Consider the following 13,351-nt stretch of genomic DNA (forward strand, 5'->3'; position numbering starts at 1 on the left):
TTCACAGTCAGACAAAAATGAAAATGTTTAGCTTTACCAGAATTCAAACATTTTCGGGAGTTAAGTACCGTGCAGAAAAAGGTTACAACAATGCCTTGTCCTATAATTGATAGGATCTGTAGAAAATCACAGACTGAAATCCTCTGTGGCAGAAGGACATGGACGATTTTGCTGTATCAAAGTCATGACACCTCCGCTTATATATATTGTCTAATCAACTTGTTCAGAGCTGTTATTAAACATTGTTGGAATAAGTGGGACTTGAAAGCAGGCCTCCTAGTCCAAGGTAGTGACTTCACAAGAGGTCCTCATACAGCCATGATTAAACATGTTATTTAACAGATGATATTGGCCATTACATGTTTATTGAAAGATTAGGCACTTTGTTCAGTTGGACTCATTTACTGTCACAATAAAATTCTTTCCTTTCACAGACAAATCTGTTTGAATGTAAACAGATTTACTTCATATCACATACGCATCTATGGCTACAACAACTGCAAAATAGAACCCATGGATAATCCATTTCAGAGGGACTTACTTTCTGTTTGCACTGTATTTTCCAGCTACAACCATCTAAATTTAGGAGAAGGAACTGATAATTGTGCGATTTAAAATCATCAAATTGCTCCTCAACAATCCAACTCTCAAACCCCTCCTTGCAACTCTGTTCATCTCTAACCTCCCCTTCCACTCAAGTTATTCAACATGCAATAGTCTTCCTTTAGGGAAGGAGTGGTAATGTCAGATGATTCATAATCCAGCACTCAATTCTTTGGGAGTGTGATTTCAACTCCCAACAAGGCAGTTGGTGGAATTTTAATTGAATTCATGAAAGTAGGACTTGAAAGCTAATTTTGCTGACCTATCATCAAGGTCATAAAAATCCATCTTGTTAACTAAGGTTCTTTAGGGAACAAAATCTGCCATCTTTACCGAATGTGGCCCACATGTGACTGCATGTCCTTACCACAGCAATGTGGTAAGGACAGCAGATCCCACCCCCCCACCACCACCGTGTAAAGAACATTAGTGAATTTGACAGGTTTTTATGATAATCTGGGAATTTAATAATTAATTAGACTGGCATTTTATTCCTGACTTATTAATTGAACTTAAATTCCAGGTGTCTTGATAGGATTTGAACTCGTAGGTAGGAATTTTCAAATGATGGGGTTTCCCAGCCCACCACCTGCAGAGTCAGTGAGTAACACATTCCCATTGAGACCAACTATTTCACAGCCAGTTAACGGTTGTGAATTCACTAGAAATGGGACTTGCGCTCCTCATTTGGGAGGAAGCTCCATTTCAGAGAGTTGCCAGCAATCTATTTGGCCGGAAGCTCAAGAGCATTAGCAATGCCAGCTGCAGAAGTTGGGACTGGGACTTCCAGTAGATTCAAAGTCCTTCCCCACACCACTACACCGCGACCCCCTCATAAAATTGAGGCTAGGTGGGAAATGGACCTTAAGTGTTCATTAATTGCCCATTTAAGGGCATCAGTTAGGTCAATTGACAGCCTGGCATCTGTATTAGCACTAAACTACCCATAACCATTACAAATCATATCCCACTATGAAAAAAGTAGACTATGCCTTATTCTCTTAGCCTGTCTGCAATCTTTGACATGACCACCCACACCATTCTTCTCCATCACATTTTCACTGGCATCCAGCTAGGTGGACTGCATTTGCTCTCTTCCATTCTTACATATCCAATTATAGCCAGAAAATCAGCCTCAAATGTTTCTCTTCTGTCTTCCACACCATTTCCTCTGTACCCCTCAAATATCTCACCTTGGTCCCCTTCTATTTCTCAACTACAAGTTATTCCTCAATGGTTTATTTAAAAACACACCATTGATTTCCACATCATTAATATCCAGGTTTATCATGTAACAGTAGTTGATGTCAGATTACTTGTCTGACATCAACTACTGGGCGAGCTGTGGGTTGACAAGTCTCCTGGTACTAATGGACTTCATCCTAAGGTCTTAAAAAAAGTGACCAACAAGGTTTAGATATATTGGCATCAACTTTTCCAAATTTCGCTGGATCGTGGAAAACTTCCATCAAATTGGAAAGAAGCAAATCATAGAATCCCTACTGTGTGGAAGCAGGCTATTCAGCCCATTGAATCTACACTGACTCTCTGAAGAGCATCCCACTCAAACCCACCCCTTATCCTATCCCTCTAAAACCTGCATTTCCCATGGCTAATCCACCTAGCCTGCACATCCCTGGGCACTGCAAACAATTTACCATGGCCATTCCACCTAACTTGCACATCTTTGGACTGTGGTAGGAAATCAGAGCAGCTGGAGGAAACTCACAGATATATGGAGAGAATATGCAAACTCTGCACAGACAGTCCCAGAGGCTGGAATCGAACCAGGTCCCTGGCTCTGTGAGACAGCAGTGCTAACCACTGAGCCTTCGTGCCACCCAAATATCACTCCTCTATTCAAGAAAGGATGGAGGCAGAAGAAAGGAACCTATAAGCCAGTTAGTCTGATGCTTGTCATGGGGAAGGGATTTGAATTGTTTATTAAGGAGTTATTGCTGGACACTGTTAATTGGAAGCGCCAGCATGCTTTTGTAAAAGCATTGTTGGCATACTGCATTTGGATCTCCAGAAGGCACCTGACAAGGTGCCATATAAAAAGTTATCATGTAAAGGAGGAGTTCAGGGTGTAGGGGTAACGTGAGCATGGATACAGGTTTGGTTGTCTGGCAAACAGAGTATTCATAAATGCATCTCTCTTGTTGGAAGGGTGTGACCAGTGGAGTCGCGCAATCGTTGTTTTGGGGTTTCAGCTCTTTACAATTTATATCAATGACTTAGATGCATGGATCAAAGGCAGGGTAGCTAAATTGGCATATGACTCAAAGACAGAGAGGAATACATGTTGTCAAGATGTGAAAACTTTGCAGGTGTAGATAAATTGAGTTAGCAAAAATTTGGCAGATTGATTATAATCTGGAAAAATGTAAAGTCACTCTCTTTGACAGGAAGAATCAAAAAGTTGAATATTACTTAAATAAGAACAATGACAGAATTCTGATATACAAAGGTATCTAGATATTTCAGTTTATTAGTCACTAAATGTTAGTAAACAAATAGTTGTTCAGTAGTACAGAGCTTGAGTATTGCAGACAAAAAAAGGCTTATTTTGTTGAAGTTTTTCATCTTGCAGTTATCAGGACCATTTTCAATTCAATGAATTGAAGGGTAAAATGTTTATACTGCACGAGAGTGCTGATTGGTTAGCCAATTGGACTCAGATTGGCGGATGCATTTCCATGGAGAATGTGTCATTTAATGATAATGACAGTTAACAGTCAGGCTTTGTCTTTTATTTTAAATTTGACAGGGCGATTGGTGAAGACATTGCCTTGAGAAGCAGCAAGTGGTCATAAACCATTCTTTTATGTTAAAACAGTCAGAGTGTGTACATGTTCTTACTGTCTACAAGAAACAGGATCCTGTGCATTAATTTACATACCTTTCAGCACACGCACAAGTCTGCTACTCTTTGACCCTGATCGACAACGTTAGTTGTCAGCATAATTCTTTGCACACTCAGTATTAGAGTCACAGAGTCACACAGCATGGAAACCGACCCTTTGGTATCGGCAAATGTCCAACTGCAGAACCACATTTAATGCTGGAAACTGGTGCTGTGAATTTTCATGTGATTCTGGTTGGGCACAAGTGCCTTGCTTGTTACGAACAGTCAAAACCAGTTACGCCTATCATACAAATGAATAAATTAGTATATGAATTTTGGTTCCGGTATGATGCCAGACATGTAGGCTGTAGGTGTCAAAGACTGATGGAACACAACAAAATGGCATATCCTTGTCTGTCATTGGTTCTTCGAGTTTCTGAAACATAAAGCAGGAATCTCTGCTTCCCAGTAACTTTGAATTAAGCCATGGATTTGAGGTCCTGATCTACAAATATTTTCTTCTTTAGTTGGCTGAAGACTGAGGTGGCAGTTAGAAACTGAAAATATGTGGGTGAAGAAGGGATTGATCACACAAATGAGGGGTATTTTACAAACCACATAAAAGTATAAAGGAATTAAGAAACATTTTCAAAACAAAAGGGAAATTTCAACTACTCAAATAAACTGGCAAGAAATTAATTTTATTGTACAGTGTACAGGAGGACTTTCTTACCCAGTATGCAAAAAAAAACCAAGAGCAATCACTCGGGCATTTAACAGTCAAAAGTGAATCAAAATGGATAGGAGAGGTAAACACGATATTTGGGCAATAATGATCACAACTTAATAAGGTTTACGATAGTGATTGAAAAAGATACAAGACAAAAAATAGATTTGAGCATGACAATGGAATTGGGCAAAATAAAGGAGAAAAATATTGACAAGCACAGAGACAGTAGAGCAGTGGAAAATATTGAACATGATGATTAATAGTGTTTATGAGAAATGCATTCCTCTAAAAACAAGACCATAAGGAATGATAAACCATGTATGAATAAAGAAATAACGCAGACTTCAAACTAAATGAAAGGTATCCTAATTGCATAAGTAAAGGAGGATGACAAAATGGAAATTTAAAAGTGGTGAGTAAAGAAGAAAAATAAACAAGGAAAATAATCGGGAATCATAAAATTAACTTTCGATGGATAAAAAAAGAGAGAAATATTCTACAGGCATTTCAACAGTAACAAAAGAAAACAGGATACAGATAGGGCACCAAGACACAAGTAAACTGACAGAAACTTACAGTGAAACGGCAGAAGTATCGAATAATTACTTTTCCTTAGTAACTAGCAGGGAGACTGACAGGGTGGACAGAGAGGTGAACACAAGTAATAAACTCATCAAAACAGGAGAAAATCCCCAGTTCAAGGATTATGGATCTGTAGTTACCTGTAACAATTAAAAGTAACATAATTTGCATAAAACTTGCCTGAAGTATAAAGAATGACTTTACATATTTACATATGAATTTACATATGAATTCCTTACCATTCAGGCAATGACGTTTTCTTTCTCTTAATCCCTTCATTTATAACTTCACTCTATACTTAACTCCACTTTGTATCAATGTGAAATATAAGAAAATCCACAGTTAAGGATTTTCCATAGTGTTTCTCCATGCCACTCTTCAATTGGTTAACAGTAGAGTGGTAGTCTACAATTATAATTAGTCCTAACAATCTAGGAATTGGAATATTCTAGAAATGTTCAAAGGAGGAAAATTTAGTTCAGTATTTCAACCGTGCAGTGCTCATATTTCACAACAATACAGCCTTCCTGACAGTGCCTCACCAGCAAAATTGGTGAAAGCCAAAAAAAATCAGAATGTAATGCCCATGCTTGATTGAGGGAATAGACATTTTGCATATATAAATAAGGATCCTAAGACCCATTTATATTCCCCAGATTATTTGGCATTGAAGGATCACAGAAGGTGAACTGTAACAGGAGTTTTGAACACACACGAATGGCTTAAAGATCATGAAGCAAGGATTCTTTATTCCACAGGTTATCAGGTCATTGTAAATATGAAGGAAGATTAAGGTTAAACATAGAGGTATTTACATGGAATAGCCTGTGAGTTACATTGCATTGAAGAATCCTTTGTTTGGCTACTCTTCCCATGAGCCTTCCTTCCCCCAGTGATACCCTTTTCTTTCCAAAGAGGGTTCATTCAACTGCTCCAGCTGCTCTCACTTGCTACTTATACTGGAGGTTTTTGTACAACTGAGCCTCTGCTTAAAGCCTTTCCTCACTGTGACTCCCTGCTGCTGGAGATCCCATTACACTGTATTTGTGTTCCTCTTCTTTTCTGATCTTATCATCCCTCTTTTCTGGGTGTCTCTTTCATCACTTACCCAATCAATACTGCTGATTTTTCAGAAAATTAACCTTCAATCCTCCTTAGCTGCTAAGCTACTTGTTCATATCCATATTTGCTCAATGCTTTTGATAGTAACATTGAAGGGCAGAGATATCTCCGTGTCCCCTGTAGATCTCTGCATGTCAAACTCTGTTTTATATATGGGTGTTATAATATTAATTAACTTTCTCACTCTGCCTCCCCTTCACCATGACCACCAAACAGACAGAAAAAGTCCCTTGAAGACTGCAATAAAACTGTTTTATTTCTGGAGTTTAAATATACAAATGCCCAAAATATCCATGTAAAACTTCCCGAGGATGTTAAATTAATGGAATACAGCCCACAATAGTGCATAGTCTGTGGAAGGAGTGGTCTTGAGACAACAAATGTCTTTTTTCTTGTTCCATGACTTCTTACCATGTTTCTAGGAGCAGCCTAGATGTGAGATCAAAGTTTCAGAACATGGAAATAATACCAAGATAAAGAAGTGCAGCGAGAAGAAATGAATCAGGAAGTAGTGGTTAGATAATATTATGCTTAGATTACCCATAATGTCAAAACCAATGAAAACTGGCAGTTTGGGCCCAGCAAATCTTGAAACCGTTGTACTGAAGAATATCAATGGTCCTTAGAGTGAAGAGAGAACAAATAAAGTATGATTACACCTCAGTTCTTAAATTAAATTCAAATTTGATCTGTTGCTGAATTTGTTTGATAGATTTATATTTGCTTTCACTCAGCAGAGTCCTTCTTTCCCCTGTCTCCATCATTCCAGTACTGCTCAGTCTGCATTTCTGTGAGCCGTGAGACTGTGCGCTGAAATGCAAATATTTCTTCTGCCCCAGAAAATATTGAAAGGTCTTCCAGTTTAGTCTATGAAGAAATAAAAGCAATTGGGTCAAAATTATTCAACAGCAATTTTTGCGCCATGAAGATCACAGCCATTCAGGCATCAAATGTAGTTCTGCAATTGCAACACACATTATCATTTCATAGTCGTAAATTTAACAAGTTGATAACATGTTAATGTCAATGGATTAAGAGCAGCAATGCAGACAATGGCCTAAACACCATGAGAATGATATTATTCCTTTAATATCCATCATAATGTTTCCAGTCTTGACACAGTTTACTATACTGATGTATATGTAATACAATATGTTGCCAATAAGAAGGCTGAACTGATGTGTAACTTAGGTCAAGTGTTGTAGTGAGGGGACTGAGTGGGGACAAAGGTTGTTGTTGCCTCCAATGGGCCTAAGGGCCCTGCAAAGAAGGACTCTCCTCCCACTTGCCTGATAACAGTCACACAGTTAAAACTTCCGGGCATTCTGTCTGGTGTCGGCCTTCCCCTTGGTGTGGGAAAAACACTGACGACAGCAAAATGAAGCACTTAAATGGCTGATCCTCTATCTCAACACTATACTCCTGCATTCTCTTCAAGGAGTTCCAAAGGTTTTCGATCGTCTGACAGAATAAATTCCTTCCTATCTCAGTCTTAAATTAGCGCCCCTTTATTTCGAGACTGTGCCCTCTAGTCCTAGACTCTCTCATGAGGGGAAACATCCTCTTGGCATTTACCCTGTCAAGGCCCTTTAGAATCCTACACGTTTCAATCAGATCACCTTCCAAACTCCAATGAGTAGAGTCCCAACCTGTTTAACCTTTGCTCATAAAACAATCTATTTATGCCAGTGAACCTGCTCCGAACTGCCTCCAATTAAATGATATCTTTTCTTAAATAATGGGACTAAAGCTGCTCATAGAACTGCCTACGTGCTCTCACCAGCACCTTGTACAGTTTCACTAAGAATTCCCTACTCCAACTCCCCTGAAATAAGGGCCAACTTTCCAATAGCCATCCTGATTACTTGCTGCATCTGTCTGCTCGCTTTCTGTGCTTCATGCCCAAGTACCCCCAAGTCCAATTATGTTGCAGCTTTTCTCCATTCAAATAATACTGTTCTTTTGTTTTCCCTTCCAAGATAAACAACTTCAATTTTCCTAAATTATACTCCATTTGCCAATGTTTTGCCCACTTACTTAGCCTATCACTAGCCTCCCTATAAACTGTTTATATCTATCTCACAACTTGCCTTTCCACCTATTCTTGTTTCAATGTGGCCATAGTGCATTCACTTGCTTCCTCCAAGTCATTAATATATATTGTAAAACAATTACAGTCCCAGGACAGATCCCTGTAGAGTCCCACTGGTTAAAGGTTGCCAACCTGAAAAAAAACCCTTATGCCCACTCACTGTTCTCTGCCCATCAGCCAATTCTATCTACACCAACGCATCCTATGTTATGACTTAACCTCTTGTGAGGCACCTTGTCAAATGCCTTCTAGAAATCCAAGCACAACCTCTATCCACTCTGGTTGCGACTTCCTTGAAAAACTCTAATAAATTAGTCAGATGTGATTTCCCTTTCATGAAGCCACATTGACATTGCTCAATTAGATTATGATTTTCTGAATATTCTGCTATTACTTCCTTAGTAATTGATTCTAACAACAGATGCTAGTCTAATAGGCTTGTAGCTACTTGCTTTTTTGCCTCCCTCACTTTTTGAACAGGGGTATCACATGTTGACAGTTTTCCCATTCTCTGGTACCTCTCCAGAATTCAAGGACTTCTGGAAAATTACCAACTAATACATCCACTGTCTCTGTAGCTACTTTTTTTTTTAGGATGTTTGGATGCAAGCCATTAGGGCCAGGGGACTTACATGCTTTATTCCCATTGGTTTGTCTAATACTACTTCTCTTGTGATGGTGATGGTACTTAATTCCTCCCCACATATTCTTTAGCATTCATTTTTATCAATCTATACTTGAACACATTGTGACCCGGCCTCATCAGCTGCTAGCAGTAGTGTATCCCATAAGTTCACTACCCTTTAGTTAAGAAACGTTTCCTTACCTCAGTCCTAAATGGCCTACTCACAATTCTGAGACTATGACCCTTGGTTCTACACTCCCCAATCAGGGGAAACATCATCCCTGCATCTGTCCAGACGTGTTAGAATTTTATACATTTTAATCAGATCCCAATCATCCTTGTAAATTCTAGTGAATTCAGGTTTAGCTGAACCAACCTCTCCTCGTGGGACGGTTCTGCCAACGCTGGTATCAACCTAGTGAACCTCCACTGCACTACTTCTATGGCAAGTATATCCTCTCTTAAGTAGGAAGACCAAACCTGCATGCAATATTCCAGGTGCAATCTCACCAAGGCCCTGAATTACTTTAATAAGGTATCTCTACTTCTTTTAAACTCAAATCCTTCTGCAATGAAGACCAGTATACACTACCATTTTAGACTCTAACATTTTCCCCATTGCTAATGTTAGGCTAACTGGTCTGTAATTCTGTGTTTTCCCTATCCCTACAATTTTAAATAGTGGGGTTACACTTACCACCCTCCAATCTGTAGGAAATGCTCCAGAGTCTATAGAATTTTGAAAGATGACCACCAATACATCCAATATTCCCAGGGTCATTTCTTGTAGTACTCAAAGATGCAGAGGACTGCGGGATTTGTCACCCTTTGATCCTGTTAATCTCTCTGTCTTCATTTTTTATGTTTACTAATACTGATTTGTGTCAACTCCTCCCTCTCATTTTGGGAAATTTGTGTCCTATTTTATGAAGACAGACCAAAATGCATGTTTTTTTTTTGCCATTGCTTTGTGTCTCAATCGTAATCTCTCCCATTTTGTACTGGAAGGGTCCTTCTTTTGTTTTTCCTAGCCTGTTTTTCAGCATGTATCAGTACAAGTTTTACACTCAGTTTCAATGTTCCCTGCAAGTTTACTCTCACTCCATGTCCCCCCCACTCTTGATCAATCTTTTTGTCCTCGTTTGCTGAATTCTAAACTACTCCCAGTCCTTGGGTTTGCTGCCTTTTCTGGCAATTTTATATGTCTCCTCTTTTAAAAAAAAATGAAATGCCATATTCTGTCTGCACAATTTGGCAAATTATCTGGTGTATTTGTAACTGAATTTTGGACCATGTATGAAAGTAATGACAAAACCACTTTACAACCAAAATGTAAATCAGTATTCAAAAGTCTGTTTTTTAATGTGACAGCCACCATTTTCTGACCCAATTATATTAGTGAGTGGATTTTCCCAGACTATAAAACTTCTGTGAAGCAGGAACACAGAGCAAGTAACGGGCTAGGGTTCTGACCTTAACAATCTTATGTCAAGAGGGTGAATGCCAATGGAGGCCAATTGCCTGCCCATAACAGAACCAGAACAATAGCACACAGCGATCCAAGAGAGGGAAATAAAATACAACTCACCTGTTCCAATCCTAGGTCATCTATGAAGACTCTGGCATCGTCTTCATGACTGTCGTGATCCTTCTGAACAAATATTCTCTCCAATGGCATTGCAGCTGAGCAAATAACCCTGACCTTTTAGAAAGTAAGAAAAATCACATGCTTTATAACTTAACAAAACTGGAAAGGCTGTATTAAATTTTAACACAAAGTTTACTCATATTTTGGAAACATGAACAGCACATGATGGATAATGACAAGTGAATGGACTATCCTCTAAAACTAAGTCTTTGTTCTCATCAGGAGTTCATTATGAAACATTCATAAGACTATGGCCCCCTATTTCTTCACTACCAACAGCAGTGGTTCATATTGTAAGATCATATAACATACACTATAAAATTATATATAAACCAATATATAGTATATCGTTCCATGAGCCATTTTTTGTGTGGTGTAAAATGGTCAGTGTCAGCAGGCCAGATTAGAGACCACACTAATGACAGAAAAATGTTTTTTTCAGGGAACAGGAAACAATAATTGTAGCTTTTACAATCAGTTACTTTATAGAACTGTTACCTGAATTTGTGCTAGAAGGATGGACTTCATTCAAGGGATTTGGATTAAAATCACAAAATGCAAGAACAATAACTTGAATGATTCAATGTGAAATTTGGGAGGTATCTTAAAAACTTTCATACACTTCTATTTGCACACATAAGCTGTTAGTTAACTGTCCTGGTCACATCATGCAATTGGAGCAAGCTCTTTACATTTGTGAGTCTTAAGGACTGTAAATGACCAGGGTTGAAATCACATCTTCAATCAACTCATCAAAAATTTTAATTTGAAATCGTGTTTCTAACATATTTCTTTGATTTCCTCTGCTAGATATATCTGTTCACAGAACTCTTATCTGACTGCTCCCACCCTGGCTGGGGACTGGTTCTAAGGCATGAAGATGTGGGAGATGGGTTTTCATGTATGGAATTAAATTCCCTGAAATGTATGTTGGAATCAACATCATTCTAATCCTAATCAAAGTAACTCTTCTGGATCATGCAGGCGAGAATGCAGCAAAATTGGGGACCACATCCTCTATGATTGGGTAAATAATTAAGATAATGAAAAAGAATAACTATAATCTTCAGCTCTGGAATTCTTAGCCAAGACACGGGTTTCTCCACCTTTCCACAACTTTCAGGGTCACCAAAGCAAAAGCAAAGTGGGAAGAGCTCCTTCAGTATAGCTTTGTTCAGACCTAGCTCTAGTGAAAAGTTTTTTTTTCCAAAGCACCTCTTCTTTCAGTATTAGCATGACTTGATAAGTGATTGCTAACTTCCTGGAAAGACATTTCATCCATCACTTGACTCACCTTCAGGTGCTCTCTCCTCCTGCCAGCCTTCAATACAGCATTTGCATGTCCCATCTCTGGGGAGAAGGCAAGAGCAGAAGAATACCACTTAGCACCAGCAGCCTTCTCCTCAGCCACATACCTCCATAGGACAGAGAAAATGGACATGGATTGCTATTCAGCTGGAAGGAGGTGAGACCAAAACAAAGGGTTTACAGGCTGCTCCCTCAACAAGTTTTTTTTTGTATTCAATCACGGGTTGTGGACATCGCTGGTTGGGTCAGCATTTATTGCCCATCCCTAGTTTCCCTTGAGAAGGTGGTGAGCTGTCAATTTCTGAGCACCAATGACCCAGATTCATACTTTTATAGCAAGTTGTCATTGGCATCTGTAGCCTCCTGAACAAGACATACATTGCCAGGGGTTGATAAAAGAGCCACTGGAGGGCCACCACATGTTATGCCCTTGCCAACTCACATGGACATTTCACTGTTGCCAAGTTATGCACTTGTTTTTCTGCAAGGGACAGAGAAATGTGAAGGTCTGTTAACTGTGTGGTGAAAAGGGAAGGATGATATTTATGGAGGGTGACTATGAAGCCTGGTTGCAAGAGGGCTTTAGGATAAGAGTTGGCTGTTCAGCCATTAAAATGTGCTTGGAGAGAGGGGAATGAGTGTAAGCAGAAGGTGTGTTGTTCAAAGGGTTGCTAGATAGGAAATTGCTGGGAAAGTCAGAGTATACAGCTAGCACCTGAAAGTCAGGAAAAAGCCAAGGAGTGGAAAAAGAGCAGGTGCAGACTAAATGAACTGAATCTTCAGTGTTGTACAATTCTATGAAGCACATGTTTAACAAATGTAAGTGTGAACAAAAATCTTTAATTCCGTAGGTGCAAAGATGAAACACATTATGATCTTTCATCAAAAGATCTAGTGTGATCTAAGCAAATCCAACCTTGTGATCATAAAAGGCATCGATGAGAGTGATGAAGCGTCGTGCTTGAGTCTTCTTTGCCAAAGTCAGTGTTGGTATGTTCCGAATGAATACAGTGTCAAAGTGTTTAGTCATTTCCAGGTAGTCACTTGCTCCAAGGGGCTGGAATTTAAAGTAGAACCAGATTTTAATATGAGCTCTAATTCTGGTGCTTGTTGGCTGCAGCTTTACTTTTGTTTTATTTTCAACAGTAAGTCCTGTTATTGAAACGAAATAAAGACAAGAAATGGAACAGTATGATATCCCTAAAAACCGAAAGAACTGCGGATGCTGTAAATCAGGAACAAAAACAAAGTTGCTGGAAAAGCTCAGCAGGTCTGGCAGCATCTGTGAAGGAAAAATCAGAGTTTACGTTTTGGGTCCGGTGACCCTTCCTCAGAACTTGTTCTGCTCTGAGGAAGGGTCACTGGACCTGAACCATTAACTCTGTTTTTTCCTTCACAGATGCTGCCAGACCTGCTGAGCTTTTCCAGCAACTTTGAGTATGATCCCATAATCTGCTCATTCCTATCCCCTGATGATAATGGAATAGTTTAGGTTAGATGGGCTTCAGATTGGTTTCACAGGTCGGCGCAACATCGAGGGCCGAAGGGCCTGTACTGCGCTGTAATGTTCTATGTTCTATGATCTGGGATAAGCTGATGCTTCTATTCTGTTTTAACGTCAGTGTCATTACACCTGTATGTTTTCTCCATACTCCTTCTCCATTTATTCAACTGAATCTCAATTTGATGTGACAAGTTTTCACATTGGAGCCAAATAGAGTAGCCAATGCACCATGCTTGTCCCAGAATGTCCATGAATGAATAACTGGATACAGCCATGAGCAACCCTAAAG

At 39.2% G+C, this 13,351-nt stretch overlaps 1 protein-coding gene across 4 annotated transcripts in view; it reads right to left on the reverse strand.

Moving 5' to 3' along the window:
• Positions 1-4,131: 4,131 nt before the first annotated feature.
• afg1lb (AFG1 like ATPase b) overlaps positions 4,132-13,351 on the reverse strand; it is a 143,830-nt gene continuing 134,610 nt past the window's right edge. For 3 of the 4 annotated variants that reach the window (XM_048597015.1, XM_048597014.1, XM_020528076.2), the window contains 3 exons: positions 12,475-12,615; positions 10,191-10,304; positions 4,132-6,752 (listed from right to left, as the gene is read on the reverse strand). In XM_048597015.1, coding sequence (XP_048452972.1) covers positions 6,612-6,752; positions 10,191-10,304; positions 12,475-12,615 — 396 coding nt within the window. In that variant the 3' untranslated portion in view covers positions 4,132-6,611. The remainder of the gene's footprint in view (positions 6,753-10,190; positions 10,305-12,474; positions 12,616-13,351) is intronic. The other variant, XR_007262113.1, reaches the window with a different exon arrangement.

This window comes from Rhincodon typus, chromosome 5 (assembly GCF_021869965.1).
Source record: "Rhincodon typus isolate 14 chromosome 5, sRhiTyp1.1, whole genome shotgun sequence".
NCBI classification, from domain to species: Eukaryota; Metazoa; Chordata; class Chondrichthyes; order Orectolobiformes; family Rhincodontidae; genus Rhincodon; species Rhincodon typus.